At 38.0% G+C, this 24,367-nt stretch overlaps 1 protein-coding gene and 1 long non-coding RNA gene across 6 annotated transcripts; both read right to left on the bottom strand.

Moving 5' to 3' along the window:
• Positions 1 to 24,367, bottom strand: LOC114144939 (hexokinase-1). 2 transcript variants are annotated; one of them, XM_028018198.1, is made up of 19 exons: positions 23,819 to 24,367; positions 20,845 to 21,007; positions 18,923 to 19,071; positions 15,511 to 15,630; positions 14,495 to 14,590; positions 14,314 to 14,413; positions 13,317 to 13,500; positions 13,075 to 13,230; positions 11,666 to 11,899; positions 10,676 to 10,980; positions 9,531 to 9,679; positions 9,195 to 9,314; positions 8,081 to 8,176; positions 7,508 to 7,519; positions 5,421 to 5,520; positions 3,552 to 3,735; positions 2,941 to 3,096; positions 1,730 to 1,963; positions 1 to 715 (listed from the first exon to the last, which is right to left on the bottom strand). In XM_028018198.1, exons 1-19 carry the CDS (start codon positions 23,879 to 23,881, stop codon positions 565 to 567), a joined length of 2,772 nt encoding a protein of 923 aa, XP_027873999.1. In that variant the 5' UTR covers positions 23,882 to 24,367; the 3' UTR covers positions 1 to 564. The 2 variants fall into 2 exon arrangements, with proteins under 2 accessions (XP_027873999.1, XP_027874000.1); XM_028018199.1 differs by lacking the exon at positions 7,508 to 7,519 and having other exon boundaries at positions 23,819 to 24,364.
• On the bottom strand, positions 5,527 to 7,501 carry LOC114144940 (uncharacterized). Of its 4 annotated transcripts, none has more exons than XR_003595584.1 (3): positions 6,581 to 7,501; positions 6,119 to 6,546; positions 5,527 to 6,063 (listed from the first exon to the last, which is right to left on the bottom strand). It is a non-coding gene; the product is annotated as an uncharacterized LOC114144940 (long non-coding RNA). The 4 variants fall into 4 exon arrangements; XR_003595583.1 differs by having other exon boundaries at positions 6,140 to 6,546; XR_003595586.1 differs by having other exon boundaries at positions 6,161 to 6,546.

Raw genomic sequence — 24,367 nt, 5'->3', positions numbered from 1 at the left:
GCCTTAAAAATAAAATTAGATTGACGTTAGTTTTGTCTCATTTCCATTGTTTGCTAGAAAGTAGAGCAAAAATACTTGGTGGGATTTTGTGTCTGTGCAGTGAATTTAGCCAGTCCTTGTAAAGCTGTTGTTTGAACCTGTTGAAAACAAGTTTCATCATTCATTTTTTAACTTGTAAATTACATGAAACGCTTCTGCTGTATCTCTCATATAAAAAGTGCACACATTTGCTAGTTTATGGCGCAAAATCCTTGGGTCTAAAGTGGCTGTAGAAACAGTTAAATATTTGCCTGCATATAAAAATAAAATCAGCGACACAAATATTGCACACCTAAGGAGCTTAGAGTTATTCTATGAAGGGAAATATACAAACAGGGAAATAATAAAGCCTCTGGAGTTATAAATATCTGCATCTTCGGTTTTAAAACTATGCATGGAGCACGTCTCTGGCTGCAGGTGGGGCAGAGGTGGAGTCACGGCTGGCGATGGGGGGAAATGGATTCAGGCTGTGCAAGTGAGAAGAGATCAGCAGGAAGTCGTGGTGGACAAACGGGACAGAGCGGCTCAGTGTTGCTGGGCGTCTAGCTCCCTCTGGCGGCAGCCCACGGCAGTGATGAGAGCAGCTCCCTTGCCACTGCCGTCCTCCGACAGCAGGAAGTTAACATCACATTTAGGGGCAAGTTCTTTTACTGTCTGGTGGAAGATCCGAGAGAAGCTGCAAGGAAGAAAACAATTTGAAACTTTAAAAAAAACCTGCACAGTAAACATGGATAAGGGTTTTGAGATTTTCCTTATAGTTTAGTTTTATATGTTAAAAAGTATGACAATTGGCAGTAAAATTCCAATAAAATAACAATAATAGGAATAAAAACCAAGACATTCTTGGTTACAGTTGCAGCAGTTACCCAAAAACTAAAATGAATTAATCATTATTTTAACTGGTGTTGAAGGCCAGGGGAAATATTTGTGCTTAAACTGACCTACTGACCAAGTCATTTACTATATCCACTGGCAGATTATTTCACTTATGACAAGATACGTTTCCCATTTGATAAGCAGAGGTGGGCAGAGTATCCAAAAATTGTACTGGAGCAAGAATAGCACAAGTAAGAGTTATTTCTCTTACTGGAGAAATAACTCAAGAGTAAAACAGTATTTGGTAAAAAGTCTACTTAAGTATTGAGTAACTGATTAAATTATAAATAATTTTATGTTTAAAAATTCTGTCATCAGACAAACCACAATATAAAGTTAAGTTGAAATTTTGGTATTTTAAGGACCAAAATGACAACAATTCATATAAGTAGAAAAAAATTAATTCAGGTAAAAAATAATTTCCAAATCGGTTTCTAGTCTAACAAAAACTGCAGGTGTGTTTCTGTGTTTGTGAATTTTTGGTTAAAACATGTTTGTTTTTCACAGCAGCAATATATCATAATAAAATTACTCAAGTAAAAGTAAAAAGCACAGGGTAGTAAAAGTATTCCTAAAAAACGTTTTTCAAAAACATTACTCAAGTGAATATAACTGAGTAAATATAACCAGTTACTACCCAACTCTGGATATAAGTGACATAATCTGCCAATGGAAAGGGTCCTTTTCATTAATATTAAGGAATTATTGATTTAAAATACTTGGTAAGGTTTTGTGTTTTTGCAGTGTACTGTTTGGCGTTGTGCTGGTTCTCCACCTTGATGTAGATGATTGTTTACTGTAATCTGGGTCTTACTGTGGGTGCAGCTTGTAGAGCGTGCCGTCCACACCCACGGTGATGTCCAAGTGGTCCAGTCCTCGGTTCTCACGGATCTTGTCCACCACGGCGGCCATTCCGGCTCCGCAGATCTGAGCGGCGCGGCGGGACACCGTTCCACACACCTCCTTAACGATAATACTGTCATCACAGGTGCTGTCGAGTCCCAGCTGCTGCAGAATCGCTCTGACCTGCAGCAGCGCCAGACGATCGCTGTGGAGGAGAGAGTGAAGAGAGAGGGAGAGGGTCAGAGGTCAAGCAACAGCGGCGGAGTCACCGGATACGTCTCAGCTGTTCCCAGAGGCAGAGGTAATCGTACACCACAGCGTCTCTTTTCTTTCTTTCATGTGTTGTCTTACTGAATGCTGCCTTTCAGAGACTCTGGGCTGTAATGCTGCTTTCTGTGAACATTTTAACCCTGTTCTAGTGTTAAACTTTTCTCTAAGAATTATTCACTTAAAACCTGTTGTTTGCTGAAATGTTATGTACAAGTTGGTTTTGTCTTATTTGAAGTGTACTAAGATATTTGCACTAGAAGCTAGATCTGCCTTACGGACAAAATTTGAAGTTATTGCGATAAACGATAATATTGTTGTTTTGGGACCATTTTTGAGTAATATTATGATAATGGCATAATAATGCAAGAACAGATTCCGAAAGATCAATAAACTTTAAATTCCAATAAACATTTAACACTGGAACTGGAAGACATTTTAAATATCCAAAATAAATAAACAAAACAACAAAAACAACAAATAAAATTAGTTATGGAGTTTCTATAAACAAAATTGGCCTTCAACAAATGGACTAGTTGAGACCAAAGCATCAAAATGAAGACTTTAGTCATCCAGATTTTGATAGAAAAAGAGAAAAATAATATATAATGCAAATGGAAATGATTGACCTTGTTTTAATTGATCATACAATTAATTGATTTATTGCTTTTTATGATGCTTTTGGTATTTTTCTGTTTTATTATATTGTGAAAAACTTAAAGCGATGGGGAAAAAAATAAAATAAATAATGCCACTAACAGAGGAGACATAAATTTTACCCAGTGAATTCTCTCAACATGTTCACAATAAATGCAAGCAACAATTTGTTAGGAATATTTAAATGTTTTTTTTTTTTTTACATGAAAGAGCAGTTTGTGGAAAACTGTTAGCATAAAATGTGATGGATTCACTCACCTCTCTATTTGTGACAGAAATTTGGTCTCAAAGATGCCGCGAGTCTTCAGTGTCTCTGAAATCTGTCCTCGGAAGAGGAAACCACGCTTCGTCAGATCAATCAAAATCTGCCGCACGATTTCTCCCAAATACATTCCACTGCACATCTTCTCATATCTGACAGGCGTGAGAAAGAGATTTTGGTTACTGCATTGTGAAAATGAAACACCGGTCTGATTATTTTGATCATGAGTATAAATTAGAGTAAGTTTCTAAACTGGAAAATTGACCTGAAAGTCTCGTTAAAAGTTGGGGTGCACAGATTGCGGTTTTCTGGCCGATTGCAGATGAACAATCTTTAAAAATCCTGATCTATTGATTCCGATTTTGGCCGATACCAATTTATTTTGTGTGCAATGTCTCTAAATATAGCAAGAACGTCGCAGAGTTGGCAACAGTAGGGTGACTAGTGGTAACTTCAAATGTGCAGAAATGACCTGGTGTAATTATCGGTCGATCATTGATCTCCCAAATTTAAGGAAATCAGCACAGATAAATTGGATGCCGATAAATCAGTACACCCTAATTAAAAGTGTTGTTAACTTTCCATGGTTTGTATTTGACCTCCTGACCTCTGTTTTCCTTCGTTGAGTGAGTTTTCGTCCACCGCCTGATCATATTTTGTCCTGATGTCGTCCAGACAGCCGTTATCTCCAAACGCCCCCCACTCCATGTTGACGCACATCCGACCCTCAGTGCCTCCCACTATTTCAATGTTCTTCAGCTCCTCCATGTAGCAGGCGTTACTTCCTGTGCCTGTAAACATACAAAGCAACTTTAAAATACTTCAACCAATCAATAAGTTTAACAATTTAACAAATTCCATCATCAATGTAGAAACACATTCTCTTATTACTTATCACTCTACATGAGGAACCTTTCTCAATAATTACAAAACACATTTCTTTCATGGCCGCATACAGTAAATTAAGAATATAAGCTTAAAACAATATTTCATTCTCCCCATTGTTAACTCAAAATGTGTAAGACTTAATTTCTTTTTTTTCTTTCTTTTTTTTTTTTTTTTTTAAAAGTTTTATTGGCTCTAGTGGCCTTTATTTGATAGTTAATTGACAGGAAAGGGGGTAATGAGAGAAGGGGGAAGACATGCGGCAAAGGTCGCCAGGCCGGGAATCGAACCTGCGACAGCCGCGACGAGGACTAAAGCCTCCTTGTGTGGGTTGTGCTTAACCCTAATTTCTTTTTTTTTCTTATAAAATAAAGTGGAGCATTTTTTCAAGTCCTCATCCAAACTATTCCATAATTTTACTCCATACAAAATTCACGTTTGTTTTAAAGTAGTTTTCACAATTTTACTTTTGAAATCCTTTGGTTGTTTGTCACTAGAGCTTAAGATACAAAACTTTTGTAAATCAATTGGCAATAATGTCTTTATAGCTTTGAACATAACTAACAACATTTTTAAATTAACCAAATCTCCTAGTTTCAAGATATTTTATTGAATAAAGAAATTTGTATTCACTTCATACAGAAATCTTATGGCATTTTTTGTGTCACAAACAACGGCTTAGTGTTGGTATTTATATGTATTGCCTCAAACCTCTTTGCCTGGTATAGAGAGCAATCTGGGCCAAAATTGTAGACTCAAAAGTAGTTGTGGGGGAATAAATAAATAAATAAATAAAATAAAATGAGTTAGACCGAAATTTATTGTAGATCCAAAACTAGAAAGAAATTTTTACAACGGTGTATCAGGGCCACTGTAGATAGACAAAAGAAATACATTTTCGCTGAAAACTCATAAATTTAGTGATTAATCTCAGAAATTCTCTAGAAAACTTAGAAATTTTGTAGAAAATTTTCAAAAGATATTTTTCACATTTGAAATTCAGAATTTTTTTTGTAGAAAATTTTTGATATTAATCCAAAAATGTAATTTTTGTCATAAATTCACTACTTACTACTACTTTAATTTTGCATGTTTGCTTTATTGAAAAACATTTAGTTTTCAGTTTCTTTTGGCCTTGATTGAATTTATTTTCAGTAATAAGAACAGGATTTGGGTCACGTTCTTTCAAAATGTTTGCTACATTTAGCCAAGTTTAAAAAAAATACAAGTTGATATGGGTGCAGCAAAGTTGGCTTTTCAGTAAAAGTCTCTTTTCTTAAAACTTTGTTATAAAAACACAAATATTTTATGTTGTACTTTACATTTTCCTGTGAAAGAGAATTATGTTAGTAACAATTTTTACCCTGATTACAAATTAGAAGTCTCCATCTACATCTGCAGGCCACACAAAATCAGTCTAAGGGCCACAAACGGCCCCTGGGCCACACGTTGGACGCCCATGCTCTATACAATAAGTTAAATATGGAACAACAAATGAATGATATACTTCATGATCTTTTACTGATTTAATAAATGTATTAAAAACATCTGGAAACCAAAGGAAAAAAGAAAAACGAAACGGCTCACTCACCTGCAATCAGTCCGACTTCACACGTTGGCTCTTCGTACGCACAGGTCATCATCGTTCCCACGGTGTCGTTCACTATGGCAACCACATCCAGCTCAAACTCCTACAGTACAAGCATGATGGGCTAAAGACTGAAGTACAGCAAAATTTGTTCATGTAACACTTGAGAGGTCAGCTGAAGTCTGAAGTTCACCTGCGGCCATGCAGAATACATATTTTAATACTTTCTCCTCCCTCAGTTTATTTTAGGAAGATAAAATAACAGAACATACTGTAGACATAACCCACTCTACTGTAGACATAACCCACTCTACTGTAGACACAACCCACTCTACTGTAGACATAACCCACTCTACTGTAGACACAACCCACTCTACTGTAGACATAACCCACTCTACTGTAGACATAACCCACTCTACTGCAGACACAACCCACTCTACTGTAGACATAACCCACTCTACTGTAGACACAACCCACTCTACTGCAGACACAACCCACTCTACTGTAGACATAACCCACTCTACTGCAGACATAACCCACTCTACTGTAGACATAACCCACTCTACTGCAGACACAACCCACTCTACTGTAGACATAACCCACTCTACTGTAGACATAACCCACTCTACTGCAGACATAACCCACTCTACTGTAGACATAACCCACTCTACTGCAGACACAACCCACTCTACTGTAGACACAACCCACTCTACTGTAGACACAACCCACTCTACTGCAGACACAACCCACTCTACTGTAGACATAACCCACTCTACTGCAGACATAACCCACTCTACTGTAGACACAACCCACTCTACTGCAGACACAACCCACTCTACTGTAGACACAACCCACTCTACTGTAGACATAACCCACTCTACTGCAGACATAACCCACTCTACTGTAGACATAACCCACTCTACTGTAGACATAACCCACTCTACTGTAGACACAACCCACTCTACTGCAGACACAACCCACTCTACTGTAGACACAACCCACTCTACTGTAGACATAACCCACTCTACTGCAGACATAACCCACTCTACTGTAGACATAACCCACTCTACTGCAGACACAACCCACTCTACTGTAGACATAACCCACTCTACTGCAGACATAACCCACTCTACTGTAGACACAACCCACTCTACTGCAGACACAACCCACTCTACTGTAGACACAACCCACTCTACTGCAGACACAACCCACTCTACTGTAGACACAACCCACTCTACTGTAGACATAACCCACTCTACTGCAGACATAACCCACTCTACTGTAGACACAACCCACTCTACTGCAGACACAACCCACTCTACTGTAGACACAACCCACTCTACTGTAGACATAACCCACTCTACTGTAGACATAACCCACTCTACTGTAGACATAACCCACTCTACTTCAGATTTATAATCCATTTTAATTCAGGGTTAATCTGTGAACTAGATCTTGCACAGTCTACCAGTAGCTTGTCAACATGAAGTAATTTGATATCTTATTCTTAGGTGAATCTAGTAAATACAAACGTCTGACTTCTTATATGCAGTCACTGTTATGACAAAACCTTACCAGTTTCCATGCACCTTGTTAAAACTGCAAATTAATTCATATTTAAAGGTTTGTTTTGTGGATTTTATTCTGATGTCATCATATTACTGTGTTACTAAACCTTATACCTCAACTTTGCTGTAAAGAATGTGGTGGAGTTTCCACCTCTACATCATAGCAGATATTGTAACTCAAAAATCATCCTCATTAGGTTGTTTTTTTACCTTAATTACTGCAGTTGTTCAGACTATTTCAAAAGCAATGTTAGGCTGCGTTTTTAATAGAACAATGCTAAATGGAAATCTGTTGACAAGAGAATTAAAATGAGGGCTGATTACTTTCTGATGCCACACCGAGAACAATGCATGTTATTTACATTTTGGGACACGCTGATAATAAATGATGCAAGCTTTTCCTGAGAGCTGCCGCCACCAGCTGTCATCACATGCTTTCACAACCATCACCACACACAGCTTCAGTCCAGTCCTGCACTGCTTTACCTGTTGGACAGGGATTTACTCTCAGTTTATACTTACTGGGTCTTCAAGCTAAAGAGAGTGAAATCAGTTTATAAAGTTCATCATCTGTAACAAATACACAGGTGGGCAGAGTACCCAAACATTGTACTCAAGTATAAATGGAGCTTTTTCAACGACCACAGCTTGAGTTTTGTACTCAAATTATTAATGAAATTGGAGAATTATATCTTTAGATATGAGTTGAACATGTTTGTTCTGTAAAGTAGCGTAAAATTATGCTGGTTGATGTGAATTGGCACCATAATGATTAACAAAAATTTAAAGCTTACATGGAGATATCAAAAATGAAATGTGAACATACAACATTATTGATAATCAAAAATATAGGAATATTTACTTCCTGCTCTTACAAAACCTCACCCTGAATGTTGAGAAACATCTTAAAAGACGTACTTTCAGGGTAAAATATTTCTTCCTTTTAAAGTGATCTTTAGAAATGTTCTTCATTCTTCCTTTAGCCTTTCTTAACTATTTCTGTACATATTGTCTGCTTTGTCACAGACTTTCAACCCACACATTTTCCATCTAGTCGGCTTTTGCAGAGGAATGTTGTTTCATGTTTATAATTACCTCTTTTCTTTTGATTGCTTCTCGGAGAAGCTCCACAACATCTTCACCTTCACAGTCTGTTGCCTTGAAGCCTTTTGTCCAGGTTACCAGGATACCCTGAGGAAAACAGAATGCTGATCGGAAAACTTCTCATGTAATGGATAGAGAGAGCATAGGAATGCAAAATTCAACTATAATTATGCTAAGTGTGATAAAAGTTGTAACACTTGAGATTTTGTCCATATAAATCAAAGTTTTTGGCCCTCTAAGTGATTTTGTCTGGTCCTCGAACGCAACACAAAAATGACAGTCTTGTTTTTCCAGTTCAAGTTTGGACGTTTATGTAGTTAAAAAATTTTCACTGCCTTTCAAAAAAGATACAAAATAAAGTCTCCTAAATATGGAAGTAGCCATTTAATTAAATTTTGCAGTAAACAGAACAGCGGCTTTTACTGGAGATCAGATTTTGATCTATTCTTTTAGTAAACTCCACTGAATAAAGTTTGTGAAGAACGAACGACCCGTATCTTGTTGCTGAGAACAAACATGAAAAACCCAAAGATAATAGGAAAACTGTCAACATTTAAAATATAGTTTTAGTTTAGTTTTTTGTTTTTTTAAAACAAGGCAACCTGTTATGCAATAATTCACAATTACTCTTCTACTAATAATAGTAATACTATATTGATCCCCAAAGGGCGGGAGGGGGAATTTTGTTTGTCCCAGCATAGCACACAATAAACTTAAAAATAAGTAAATAAATAAAGTTAAAAAAATATATATATATATATATAATACTACTAATAATAATAATAATAACAATCTCCATGAAAATCAGACTTTATATTATTAAAATATTGTATTGCGTTACCTTTTTTTTTATTAAAAGATTTTAAAAGAATCTTTTGTGGCCCTCAATTACCTCGATTACCAATCACCTTGACAGTTTTGGCCGATAAGGTAGAAAGTTTGGACACCACTGATATAAATTAAAAGAAAGAAGCTAAACAAGAAGTCTGTATTTAGTCTATATGCAGCTAACAGTTTGAAACATATGCATTTATATAATTTTTTATTTATTTTTACAATAGCAACATGTAACTGTGTGTTAAAGAAGGAGTAATGTAGAACGTACTGCGTCCAGGCTGGTCTGGTGACAGGGGAAAGAGAAGGTGAAACCCAGCGGCAGTCGAGCGCTTTTCATCCCCATGTAGTCCAGGAAGTCGGAGATGCAGTGCACAATGTGGTCAAAAAGCTGCAGAGAGACACTTAAGTTAGATTCACTGGGGATATAGAAGTAGGTAGATACTGTGTTTTCGTGGAAATGTGTCAATAACAAATAACGCTATTGCACAAACATTGAAATAAATCTGTGAGAAAGAAACTTTTAAACCAATCAAACAGAAAACCTCCAGAAAGGAAGTTATTCTTAAAAATGATCTAATTCTAAGGAGGGAGATATTAACATTACCTCCTCTCCTGTGCCCTGCATGACTTCTATGGGAATGGCGTAGATTTTGTTATGCATTTCTACTGTGCGCTTCTTCCCACTGCGAATCTTAACCAAAAGTACACGGAAGTTTGTTCCTCCAAGGTCCAGAGCTAGAAAATCTCCATTTTCTGAAAAAATAAAAAAAGCATTTGTTAACCTGAAAGCCAGCAGAATCTATTCAGTCAACTTCTTATTTTTTGGACACATTATAAACTATTATATGCAAGGATTTAGTTTCTGTTTGTCGTCCTGCTACTGACGAGAGACAAATCTAAAAAGGGCTTTCTAAAAAACATTGTACCTGATACGCATATAAGCAGATATTCATATTTCAGCTATGAGAAGAGACGTTGGCTTCTTAAATTGTAGTCATTTTACAGAAGAGCTATATATTCAACACGTTTGAATGACACCTGACTTTTTATAAACTGTGCGATGCTGTGAGAGCCATGGAGGAGCCAGCAGCACATTGTACAAACCCCCCCCAAAAACAAACTATCATCCTTCTACTACTTCCTCGTGTTTTCTTCTGTGTTTCTGCCAGTAGTAACATCCGGCTGTTGATCATGTGACTCGTGTGATGCGAAAAAGTCTTTCGATATGGCTGAAAAGACACCTCGTCCTAGCACAAAAACTTATCAAAACTTGAGTTACTTTGAAATTGGCATGTTTTCATTAAGCAAATTTATTTCCGTAATTTCAAATTGCACAGTTTTATAGTTAACTGAAACGCAGCTAGTGATGTCAGCCATTTACTTAATGTCAGGAGCTCCCAACACCTTTTAACGCTATCATTTTATTAACAGGAAGTTGGTAGATTGTAAATATGTGCTGACTTGTCCTTCTCGTAAATGATGTAAAGTGTAGGCTAACTCGAAAGCAATGAGTTTGGCGAGTAAACACATCCAGGAGGTGATTATCAAACTAATTTCAGTATGCTTTTTAGGATTTTTGATGTTCCTTTGCTTCCTTGTGATGGAAACTCACTAGAAAGTGAAGCTTTCCCTTGATGTCCCTGTTAGCCTGTGCTATGTTTGGTGTTGTTGAGACATTACTGATACCAACAAGTAAAGAGCAACCCTGTCTATAGTTTATGTTTGAACGAGATTCACGCTTTCTGTCACCTGTTCCATCTGGTGTACTCCGAACAAATGTAGGCAGCATTTTAACTGTTGCCTCCTTGTGGGTCTCCTTCTTCAGGCCTCTTTCAATTTCCATTCTCATGCGTTTCTTCACCTCCAGCAGTTGACCTTTGCTCAACCTGAACTCTGCCATAGTCTCCTGAATCTGGCGCGCCTGGTCGGTCAAACGGTAGGCCACTGCTGTCACCATGGCAGCACCTTTGCCACTCCCACTTTCAGACAGCAGGAAGCGGACATCAGAGTCTGGAACCAAACGACGTACGGTCTTGTGCAAGCGCCGGGCGTATCTGTTGAAAAACACAGAGATGTGAACGATTACTTTCCTGCAACATAATGGAATGCAATACTTTCCCACCGTTGCTTTATGGTTCAAGGGAGCAAGTCTTTAAAGGAGGGTATTAGGCAAAAATCAACTTCACCAAACACACACCCAGGGTGTTGTTTCGACTCCTCATTCATGCATGTTTGAGAAATCCTTGAGTTTCTTGTTGCAGACATTTGGGGGTGCCTAAACGCCTGCTATGCCCCACCTATTTACCCAAAGCTTCGCCTTGAAACATCAGTCCTCCCTCACAGAGCTCCTTCAGACTAGTGGTAGCAGCAATTAGCAAACACCTGGTGGAACTGCATGTCTGGAGGATCATTGCTGTAACTATGTGGTGAAGGTGGAGTATCAGAAAAAGTAGTAGCTTCTTAAAGAGACAAAGACCAATTTCATTTAAATTACATTTTGTCAAGTCAAATGTCATTTAAGTTGTTTTTGATATATGTAGCATTTTTATAACAACTGAAGATAAAGTAGTTACTTTATAATTCATTAAAATGCCAGTATGTGCCTGGAAATTACACAATACTCCATCTTTAAAGAACAAAACAACTAGAAACATTGACAGACAGTTTTTTTTATACTTATGACTACATGAGGTTCTGTTGTTAAGTTCTTCTTGAGTTCCCGTTTTCTTAAATACTCACTGAGGGTGCATTTTGTAGAGAGAACCATCGATTCCCACAGTAGTGCGAAGGCGTGCAACTCCTTTGTTGTCCTTTAGGCGTGAGAGGATAGCTCCCAGAGACGCAGAAATCAGATTTGCAGAGCGGAAGGACACAATGGTGCACACATGCCTGACGGCCAGGCAATCTTCATCTGATGGCTCCACACCAAGTCTGGTCAGGATTTCCATACATTTCTTCAGTCCTTCTTTAGTCCTAAAACAATATTTTTACCTCAATGAATACCTCAAGAGAAAGCTGGAGAACTAATCAGTTTTCTGTTCACAATAGATATACTGAACTCATCATAAACGGACCTATTTTATTTTTTTTTTGTACTTCCATTTAGGTCTCCACTGCTTCTAGAAACAACCAAAGCTCTTTAAAAAAAGCCACCCAGTCATTTTTTGGCATTAAGTTAATGTTTTTTGGTGTCTAGAAAATAAGCCATATCATCAACCTTCTGAATGTAACATCATAAATCAGAAGGCACCTAGTAAACCCAGCGAAGCCCAGCCCATCACCTAGCAACCCCAGAGGAGCTCTGGCCATCACCTAGCAACCCCAGTGGAGCTCTGCCCATCACCTAGCAACCCCAGAGGAGCTCTGCCCATCACCTAGCAACCCCAGTGGAGCTCTGCCCATCACCTAGCAACCCCAGTGGAGCTCTGCCCATCACCTAGCAACCCCAGAGGAGCTCTGCCCATCGTCTAGCAACCCCAGTGGAGCTCTGCCCATCACCTAGCAACCCCAGTGGAGCTCTGCCCATCACCTAGCAACCCCAGAGGAGCTCTGCCCATCGTCTAGCAACCCCAGAGGAGCTCTGCCCATCACCTAGCCACCACCACAGAGCTCCAGCATGTTTAGTCAGCTGGTTGTACAAAGGCTGCTGGAAAAGAAAAGCTTTTTGTGGTTGACTTACCATCCAGAAACTGCTTTCTGCATTCATGTTGGTTGTGCAGGAGTCTCTACTAATGCTTTTCAAAGATGTATGGTTGTATAATTGTGCATCTTTTTGTGGCCATATTCTGTAGCAAGTATAACCATTGAGTTAGGGGGTGTGGCTAGCAGCAGATTATTTGGATTTAAAGTGACAAGAGAAATTCTAAAAAAATTAAGCTCAAAATAGGCAGAACTGAACAGACTAAAATCTCATTATCTACGAATGATTTTGTGAAAAAATAAATAAGCAATGAACATGTTGTATATAGCCCATACACCTATCCTAACCTGTTCAGGAAAGCACTACAGGTCCCCTTTAACATTATGATTCAAGTCCTTAGGTTTAATACTCCTTAAAAAGTGTAGCCCCTTAACTGTAACTCCTGCAGTCTATCCCAAAATGTGTCCTTATGTTTCACATCATAACACAAGCCATTCTCTGCACTCACTTCTCTATGGCAGAGACATGCTTTGTTTCGATCTTTCCTTTGGTCAGAAGCTCAGGAGTGATTCTTCCCTCAAACAGAAGCCCCTCCTTGGCCATTTTCACCAGGATGAGTCGAACCAGCTCTCCCATGTACATTCCACTGGCCATCTTCTCAAACCTCGTTACAGAGAGAAATTCTTCAACTTTTAGACTAGCTTCACTTGACAAAATGCATTTTTAAAATTGATTTGCACTTTAACTTACAATTGCTTTCCTGGGTTGAGGGAACCTCTGTCAATCTCTCGATCAAATTCTGTACGAATGTCTTCCAAAGAGCCGTCATCCCCAAAAGCCCCCCATTCGGTGTTAATGCACATCCGGCCTTCGTCTCCTTCCACCAGATCAATGTGTCGCAGTTCCTCCATGTAGCAGGCGTTTGTCCCCGTACCTGAAAACATGCAGAGTAAACCAACGTTTTTGTTTGAACTCATTTGCCCTCATTCTTAAGCCTGTCACAATAATCAGTTAATCGCATAATAAACTAAAATGAGCTCAATAATTTACAATCAGATTCTGATGATTGTAATTTTGTTTACAAAGACATCACGATACATTTTATTTATGGTTTCAAGTTGTGTGTGTTTTTTTTTTGTTTTATTGTTGTTTTATTTTAGATGCTTAAAATATCTTCCAGTTCCAGAGTTAGGTGTTCTTTGCCAAATTAAAGTCAATATACTACTTACAGTAGTATATAGTCTCAAAACAACAGTATCGTCACCTTCCTAAAGAAATGGCCTATGACATTTTTTGCCAAAAGTGATTTGTTTTTGCCTAAATCATCTTTTGGCAAAAAAGAGGCAAGGATTTTAAATTTCTTTTGCTAATATCGCTTTTAGCAAAAAATGGCTTACGCTATTACTTTAGAAAGGTGACTATATTATCATTTATCACAATAATTACTGGGATAAGTATTGCAATAATTAATGTCGCAGTAATTTATCGTCCAGTAACATTGGTTTTCGTGACAGGCCTGCTAACTTTACTGTAAAAGATACAGCTTTGGGCAGCTCTGTCTCGAAATGTAGTTACACAACTTTGAAACCAATTTACACTGACTGTTCACTGGCAGAAAGCTGTTGTCAGCCATTCAAATAAGATCACATCACATGACCTGATGTTGAGATTTTAACATATGTTGCATTGACATTTGTCTCTTTACAATGAATTCATAAAAAAAATCATCTCATCTCTTAATTTTCACCTATAATGATTCCCACTTCACAACGCTGATCATCAAATCCACATGTCATCATGGTGCCAACTGTGTCGTTCACCACTGCCATGATGTCTGCTTGATAGTCCTGGGAAAACAAAGATCCATAAATTTAAGTACATTTTACTCGTATAAAAGCTTTCAAATGAAAAAAAAAATTAAGACTCACCCCTCGTTTCTTAATTGCCTTGTTGAGAAGTTTCACAACATCCATTCCCTCTACACCATTAGCCTTAAACTTCTTTGTCCAAGTCACAAGGATGGCCTGTGAAAGAGACGCTTTCGTCAACCTGGTTTAAAGGTTTGCTGGAGAAAAGTTCTCTATAAAATTTCATTTTTATGGAACGTCATGAGAAATTATTTGTCCCTTACAAATTTCTTCTTGTTTTGATTTCTTGTTCGTCAGATCATCAAATGGTTTAATTCGCTGATGTAAAAATGCTATACATACCAACCTGATTCAAGTAATCAGTTAATTAGATCTTGATGATCCACAAGACTTTTGAGAAAGTTTTGTGTGATCTGATGTGACAAAAAATACCATTTTACAAGGTGTATAGAGGAATGTGTGATAAATTGATTTTATTGATTAATTGAGCTTTCTATTTTTTTTCTTTTTTTGGTAAATCTTAATTTATTTCTCACCAATCCACTTCCTTTGTTTCCAGAGCGATGCTAACCCACTCAAGAGCCACCATCTTGCTTCACAACCGTGTTTTACAGCTTCTATTCAGCTCAACTTTTAAATCAGGTAATTTTAACTTTTATCGAGATAAACATTTTAAAAATATTTTCTGTCGTTTGTAATGTTATAAATGTTGGATTTACGTATTTGAAGAAACCATAATTTCAGAAATCCTGATGGAGAATGTCTGCCCAATCATTTGAAAATTAGGCAAAGCATAATAGGATGGTTAAAAAAAAGTTTGACCTAGTTAAAGTCTGAATTTAAATCAGATTGAAATGATGAGGCATGAAATTAAAGAGTCAAGTTGGTTTGTTATATATTTTTTTCTTTAATAAATGAGGTTATTTTTACATTTTCTCTGGTTATCTTTGTCTGACATTAAATTAGTTTGAGTTGAAACATAAAAATGTGATTAAAAAATATAGAAAAGATTAAATGTGTAAGGGACCAAGTACTTCTTCACAACCATGCACGGCATAATCCAGTAAAGTGATTACCTCATCCAGTTTGGATTGGACACAGGGGAATGAGAACGTAAATCCCACAGGTAGTCTTTTATCCTTAATTTTCTGTTTCTCCATAAAATCACCCAGGGACTCAGCGACATGGTCAAAGAGCTGCAGACAAACAAAAAGATTTTTACAATGCAAATTAGTCAGAAAAAGCATCATAATCGCATATTTGTAGGATAATTATTGTCGTATAGTCAGTGCTATATATACGTTTCATAACTTTATTTCATAAAACCTGGATGCCACATTAAGAAAACCAGTCCATGCAATCTGGGCTTTGCTTTCATTGTCGAACTAAAAAGAAATTAAAAACATAATACATTATTAAAATCTTAAGAAAGACGTTTTACAATAATACCACACGATGGATATACTGTACAGTTGAACAAACTTGTTTGTTCATGGGTCATGTTACATTTCTTGCCAGCTGTCTGCAGCGTTTCATTAACTAAATTTGTCTCGTTATAAGTCAGGCCTTGGGGCAACCCCGCTGCCGCTGCTGCCAGTCGGCCATGTTTTGATTATTGTGTTACAACCTGAGCAGCAGCTGTTGTCTCTATAAGCCTGGTGTTGTGCAGCAGAACTGAAACTCTCCCCTCCTAATGCTCACAGAGACGATCATAAAAACTGACCTTCACCATGTCCTGACATGTAAATATGTTCTGTACAGAAAGACTCTAGCAGAGATAAATAACAATGCATCCCATGGCTTGTACAATATGTACTGATTAAGGGTGTTTTCACTCCTGATAGCTCAGTAGACTGGGTTAGATTGGGGACTGAAATTGCAACATTTGTCGCATTTTAAGTTTGACATGTCACCATAATCCAAAACTCTGTAGTTTTAAAGGGGCGGTATCATGCAATTTATTAATTTTTTTAAGCCCTATGTCAAGTTATTCCACCAACAAAAACAGCAGCAATTAGGAAACACCTGGTGGAACTGCCCACCTACTAATCTCATCGTGCAAATTACTCAGTCCAAGAACTGTTTTAATAGGTTTCCTTAGTTGGTCGACTTTGTGTTGTTTTTTTTTACACCTGATGGTCCAGTAGACTGGATTTGATTAGGAACTAAATTGCAAAAAAATTTTTTCATTTTCATCTGGTGCGATTTGCTTTCATACTGCACTGTTAAACGATCCAAACTAATTTAAAAACCTGTTCAGCTGCTCTCCAGTGGTGGCACTGCACCAACAACTACTGAAGGAAATGAGATACAATTTTTTGAAGAAGACACTGAGCGCAACTTCTGTATTCACGAAATACAAACAAAATTGGAGTAGTGTCAGATTTTAATGGCTGTGGGATTTATCTTTTATTTTTAGTAAAAGACCATGAGCTGTTTTCCCCACTAGCACTAAATTCTTGTGTTTGTTTTGGTTGTGTTTACCCAGAATGCCATGTCCCTATAGTCCACTTCCTGCTTTTGGAGCGGTCTCTGGTCCGCTTATATGCCTATGCATTCAAACCCACCAGAGTTCATTTCAACCAAACCGATGCATAAGTTTTTAGGCCGACTAAAATTTGTTTTTGGTTCTCTTCAGAGTTCAATTGCACATTCACACGTCCCCAAACAAACCGGACCATCTTGATAAAGAACTAGAGTTTGATTAAAGCAGACTAAACAGGCCTGGTGCGAATGTACCCTAAGACTCCAAGATGGGAGCTTGTGTAATAGAGTGGTTTGTTGCCCCTAGTGGTAGAAATACAGATACACCTGTTCTAGGTATAGTTCTTAGTAGGCCAACTGATTAGGTTGGGTTAGCCAGAAAAACTGTACTGAAGTGGCTGTTCTGTTCCTGCGTTCCACCATTATAAGACTTCGTCTCCACATTCCCTCTGCTTGTTCTTTCCAACCCCAGAATATCACAACAATTAATTTAGAATCTATAAAGTTATGCATAGTTAAGATTTGAACCGGAGATCTATTTGATGTCGGAAGGCTTTAGAGTCTAGTGTTTGCATTAACCTTCTGCACGTGACGTCACGCTCTCTAGAACATCAAAACAACTAATGTGCTCCTAAAAAAAACAACCAATGTACTCCTTTTAAAGCTAATCTAAAAACAGACATCTGTAACCTAATATCGCTTCTATTTATTTGATTTTACTTTAAAAATGGTCACAGGACGCTGAGCGGTCGGCTGGACAAGCAGACAAGGATGCAACCAAACTTGTCATTTTATTTGATAACTTTTAATGAAAGAAGATACGGTGGTGATGGATAGCAGCTGTTAATCATAACGACCGGCAGCCCTCGGTGTAACCGCGGATTTGCAGCGAACACTTTGTTCAAGGTAAGAAGATTAACGTTCATATACTTTATAAGTAAGTATGATTAGAAAGGTATCAAATATCGCATTGTGGAGAAGATACTCGTCTAACCGTTAGTAACCATGGAGACGGTGCCGCACCGTCATGTAGCCTAGCTGCATGGTTAGCGTCTCGTGTTTTGGACGGTTTTAAGCCGGCTCCGATGTAAGGGGGGACACTGTTAATGACATTGATGTAAATCCTGTGGTGTGAATTCAGACAAAGTCAGTAATTTGATCAACACGTCAGGAGGGAGGAGGTACGGGTCGGTTTCTAGCTAGCTGTTTCAAGCGTCGGTTAATACTACTAGCGACTATGAGCTTCAACCAGGTGTGTTACGTCACAGACAAATGAGCTTGACTCGAACAAGTGGAAGCCATGAATAAACTGGTAAAAACAACTTTGAAAAACAATTTCAGTCGCTCTGTGCAATACTCCCGTCCCTCACTTCTGATGATCGTGACATTTGTAGGCAGTATTGCATGATGTATGCACAGGCTAATATTTTGATCAGAAAGTTTGGTATGTGTTCATCCTCTGTGAAGGTAGCTCTTTTTAAAGTTTTCTGTACTTCATTTTACACAGCCCATCTATGGCGAAGATATAAAAAAAGTAGCCTGCACAAACTTTATGTGGCATACAATGATGGCCTGAGGCTCCTACTCAAAGTGCCTAGATGGAGCAGTGCCAGCCACATGTTTGCACATAACGCTGTTCCCACATGTGCAGCTGCGCTCAGGAATCTCATGTATAAATGTATGTGTAGATTACCCGTGTCATACAATAATATAATAGCAATTTTAGTAAACCCTGTTTTTAGTACAGCGAGATTTTTCTCAAGATTGTGGAAACATTGGCGTCATCATTTATTTGTGGCTCAGTGACTGTCATGTTTCTTTTTGTTTTTTTATTCTTTTTGTTTTACTATGGACCTCTTTTGTGTCTGAAATAAAGATTGATTGATTGATTGATTGACGTCCAACATGTCGCCTCGAATGATTGAGTGACGTAGTTGCAAATGGTCAATAGAAAAAGGAAAAGGGTTTAGATTTGGCTTAAAAACACCTGAATGCTTCATTTACCTGTGTCCCACTCCCATGGATGATGTCATCAGGAGTTTCGTAGACCTGGCTCTCCATCTGAACTGGCTGCTTCTTGTCCTGTGTCACTTTGACACGCAAGATCCGAAAGTTTGATCCACCAAGATCAAGAGCAATGAAGTCTCCCTTTTCTGTCAAATTGAGAACATAATGAGACGTTAGATTTATTACCAGAATTATTCGGCCATACTTTAGCTTGTTGCAAAAGCAAAAAATCTGGTTCAGTTTAGAAAGCTTAGACAAATTCAGTTGGTTTTGACTGTCATAATGCATAAGCCCTGTTTAAACATTAGTGCTTGGGGGAAGAAAATCAAGCCAAACAAAACTCTGAATCCTTTATTTGTGTTTAAAACTTTACCACACTTTTCCATTGGATATAATGCATATATTAAACTTCTGTGCTCCTGGATTCTATGAAATACACCAACTATGCATAGTTATGATTGTCCTCCCAGCACTAAAAAGTGACTAATCAAATGTGCATCTCTATAATAAGTTCAAATTGTATGGTTTTGTTAGGATTGTAATTTTCTACTTTCAAATTACTTCTGCTCAGTATAAAACATGACACATGAGCAAATGTAATTATCTTATTTTGCTTAATAGATTTAGACATTCAACTGTACATACATATTAAGCAAACTTGTATTGCTTTAATAATAAAATAAATAAAAAATTTATCAATATAGTTATATACAATAAAAAAATGTATAATGTGGTGTGAGAGGGAACTAGAGTAAAATTAGATTTAATACTTCAGCTAAAGACCAGTGTGTATTTTTGAACCTGTTCTGTTGCTAGTTAAATTTTTTGTATGTTTTCACAAACAGCTTGTGATCCAAGCAGAATTCAGCTTTATTTCTTGGTATTAACTCAGAAATATACAGTCTCTGACAGTACAACTATCGATCCTGTCATTGCTTATCTATTAATCTTTTTTTAACTCTCATCATGCCTTGAACTTTGCCCTTTGTTCCCCTGGTTCTCTGATGTTGAAACTAAAGGCTATTTATAATGTGTGAACCCTGGAGTCAGGCTGTGCTATTGCTCAACTAAATCAGACGTGTACTTCACTCTTATATCCATATATAAATAATTTGTAGTTTATTAAGGAAAAGCAATGGAAATGCTCCCCACTCCAAGAGGAAGTCGGGTGGTTTTCTTTTTATAGCCACTTATCTCTGGGTTCTGGTCCCAGTAAGAATAGATGTGCTGCCTTTGTATCTTTTAGCTTCGGCAAACAGGGCTCACTCTCAGACAATGGGAAAAGTTATGTTTGCTTTCCTGTATTTACCTTTTTAAGTTGGCACAAGCATCTAGAAATTGAGTTGAACCCAACTTGACCCTGTTCTGGTTGAAACTCAGGCAACTATTGGAACTTGCCAGTCGTGGTACTCGGTTACCAGAGCAATGGATTTCTAAGTATTACATGCATTCAGTCACTGAACACTTTCACTACCAGAGACTTTATGTTACTATGTTTGTAACTGATTATAAAGACAGAAGTTGTCCAAATCAAAATTCCTACTTTGTGGAAAATTCAGTTAATTTTTGTGATTTGAAACTTTCAACTTCTGGCTTCAAATGGACCGTTTTCCTATCTTCTCCTAGCTAGTTTTCATCCCTTCTCCATTTTGGAGAAAACTATTGTGGAGAGATGCTTTTCTGTATCTATCATGGTTTAAGGGCAAATTTATCGCCAGATTGCTGGAAGACATTTACCTCTGACTTCTGTTGCTAACCCATACGATGCTACATTCTTTCTGTGCAAAAAATCTTGGCACTACGGAGGTTAAGGCTATTTCCTTTTTACTTTTCTGTTGTGATGCAGGCCTTAAATTTCATTCATGATAGTCTTAAAAAGTCTTCAGTGTGAGTTGGTGAAACCTGCATTCACGCCCTACCTGATCCATCAGGGATGGACCTAACGAAGGTGGGCAGCATCTTCACCGTCGCTGTGGGATTCGTGTCCCGGCCGAGTCCATACTCCATGTCCCTACGGAAACGGCCCATGATGTCCTTCAGCGTCTCGTCAGAGAAACGCATGGAGTAAAGGTACTTATCAATCTGGAGAACAGACACACAAAGATGGGCATAAGGGAAGGTTAATCAGTCACATAGAAAGATCAATTCAGCTGGGATACCAATGCCAAAGTCTAGGTTATTGGAAATAAATAATCACATGTAGTGCAGGCAGCTATCTCACTGCAAAAACAGAAAATCTTACCAAGTAATTTTGGTCTAGTTTCTAGTGCAAATATCTTAGTACACTTGAAATAAGACAAACTAACTTTTCAGCAAGATAAAGAGGCTTATTTTAAGTAAGTAATTCCTTTATGCGGATGGAAAAGTATTTGTTCTATTGGCAAATAAATAGCATGGGAAAATATCTTGTTGTAAGCTAAATAATTTCTCAATAGAACATCAATATGAAGGAATTATTTACTTTAAACATGTGTCTATGTCTTGCTAAAAAAGTAACTTGTAAGTTAGTTTTGTCTTATTTCAAGTTTACTAAGCTATTTGCACTAGAAACTATACCAAAAATACTTGGTAAGATTTTATGTTTTTGCAGTGCTGGACTTATACAACCTTTTATTACATTTTAATAGTGTTGGAAGCATATTGCTGTCAGAGAAAAATAAGATTTTGATTATGATCACGTTATAACATCATAATTATATTGTACAAACATAGTGATATATTGTTTATTATATTGCATAAACATGATGAATTCATCCAGTGATGCCGTTGGCCATAGTTTCCAGACAGTGCATGCATAATGATGGCTAGCACAATGGCTAATTTACAAGGGTTGGTCAGGTTTTGCTTCATGCTTGGTGGAAAGATGCTAATGTTGCTGTGCATTGTGGATTAAATCACCATAAAAAGTATGTGCATTCAGAATAGGATCCTAAGCAAAATGAGATTGCGCAGAAGGAAAAATCAATCCAGTCCTCTAGATATGGTGGCCTATCTAATTAACCAGCTGGAGAGTTAAGGGAAGCATTAGTTTCACCACGTTAAATGGATTCAAAGTGTATATGTTGTAATTCAGACTTTTGTTACACTTTCTTGAATCCAGTAGCAGACAATAGTTTGTCTTTGTAGTTGAACAAAGACAAAAGAGGCGGTTGATGTGAGGCGTTTATGTAAATCCTGGACCAAATTTCCTGTGTCATGTTGACTCCTACCACGTAGGAATAGCAACAATAACTATCCATATTTTTAGCCATTTATTTCTCATCGACTATCCCAAATAAACATTATATCAGTCGATGCCAATAATTATTGATTAGTTTTTTTCTTTTAGTAAATCTGAAATATTGCTTATCTGGTGGTGTGACCTTTCCTGTTTTGTCCACAGTTGTTACTCCATGCCGTTTTTGGTTTTGTTTTTTTTTAAGAAGTTATGAGGCACAGTGGTGAAACTTAAACCACTACTGTGCGAGTTCCTCAACAGGTTGTTGCTAGGTAACCAAAGAATGAGTGAGTTGCTAGGTAACCAAAGAACGAGTGAGCTAGTTGATTCAAATTCAGAAATACTTTATTGATCCCAGAGGAAAATTAAATGTTGTTGTAACTCATATTAATTAAAATTCCTCAAAGAATTACTGTAGATGGACCAACTATTCTTAGAGGTTGAGTGATGAATTCTTTGGTAACACTTTATTTGACGGGGTGTGCGTAACACTGACATGACATAACACCTGTTATCAACATGAAAGACTCTTTATGAATGTCTATGGCTATTGTCATGAAGTGCCATTGGGTACATAATGACACTTTTAATGCTAAGTTGCTTTAAACGTTGCAATAGAAGTCCATTAAAAGTGCCAACTTTGCATTTAAGTGTCATTTTGTACAGAATGACCCTTCATGACAACAGTCATAGACATACATAACAACTCCTTCATGTCCATGACAGAGTTATGTCGATCTTATGCATACCCCTTCTTTCCTCAACCTACATTTCCCAGAATGCTGTGCGTTTCTGGATTGTAGTTCAATGAATATTCCATATATTGAAAATGTATTCATTATCTGTCTGTCTTATTGTGATATATATTTATTGTCCAGCCCTACTTACTGCCATCACCAAGGTTGACTGTCTGTGTGACGATCTTAGTACATTTGAAATAAGACAAAACTAACTTACAAGTAACTTTTCACCACAATATAGGAGCTTGTTTTAAGTCAATAATTCATTAATATTGATGAAAACGTGCAAGCTATAAGTGAAATAATTTACCAGTGGAACAAGACATTTTAACTTATAATATGGGAAAAGTAGTTTTTCATCCGTATAAAAGAAGCTCCTATTTGTTTCTAAAAAGTTACTTGCAAGTTGGATATTTGCTCTAAAAACTAGAACAAAAATACTTTGTAAGATTTTGTGTTTTTGAATTTGAGTTTCAATGTTCTAATAGATTTATGTTTTTGTTTCAGACCTGATGAGTAACAATGGAGAACACAATGGGTGAGTAAAACCAAGGCAAGATGGAGTTCATATGACTTTTTACAACAGCCTTCCAGCCGGTGTCGGTCTTCTCTGGACGCCATGGCAACCAGTGCTGTGAAACCCTCTGACGGTGACGACGTGCTGCAGACACCATCCCTGACCACAGCTCAGCTCAAGGACATCGATGTCAAACACCAATAATCCATCAGAAACCCAGGAAACGGTCCAACCCCTGACTCACCGCTTCATCGTGACCTTCCCCACTTGTAGCTGTGACAAGCTACATCCTCCTCTCCCAACGTGATCGGCCCCCAGAAGCCGATTCCCAACATGCTGCTGCTGGTAACTATCATCTGCAGCTGTCACGGCACAGAAGCCTCCAGCATTATCTCCCGGTTTAACGTTCTGCTGCTTACCTTCTTGAGCTGATCATCCTTCAGCTCGGTGAAGTAGTAGGCCAGAAGCTGAGCTGCTATCATCCTGCCCAGGAGCTGTCAGCTGCCGTGTGCTTCTCAGAGTAGAGCCTGTGGAAGAAGGAGGCCTTGCTCAAGTTTACTCCTCTCCCCCCCTCACTGATCCGTCCAACCTGGAGTGAAAGAAGCAGCAGGCTTGAGCTGAGCAGCTGGGCAAGGCAAGGTTAAAAGGAAAAAGGTCCGGTTGCGGTGCCTGCTAGTCTGCAACACGCAGCACTCACCGCCTCTCTCTCTCTCTCTCACACACACACATGCAAACAAACACACACACACACAGGCTAGCTTTTACTCTGCCTCTCCCCTCTCAGTTGCTAGCTCCCGGTTAGCTCTAGGGAGATGTTACAGCTTTGCACTGGAATGGTCTTTCTGCTACGCCCTGCCCCCACTAAGCCTGGTGATTGGCTGGATGAGGAATCTGAAGGAGAGTAGAGGGCTGACAAGAGGAGGGAGTGTGTGAGAATATGAGAGAGGAGGAGGAGTGTTGGCTGAAGA

This window comes from Xiphophorus couchianus, chromosome 5 (assembly GCF_001444195.1).
Source record: "Xiphophorus couchianus chromosome 5, X_couchianus-1.0, whole genome shotgun sequence".
Lineage (NCBI taxonomy): Eukaryota > Metazoa > Chordata > Actinopteri > Cyprinodontiformes > Poeciliidae > Xiphophorus > Xiphophorus couchianus.
This window is presented reverse-complemented; position numbering and strand designations above follow the sequence as displayed.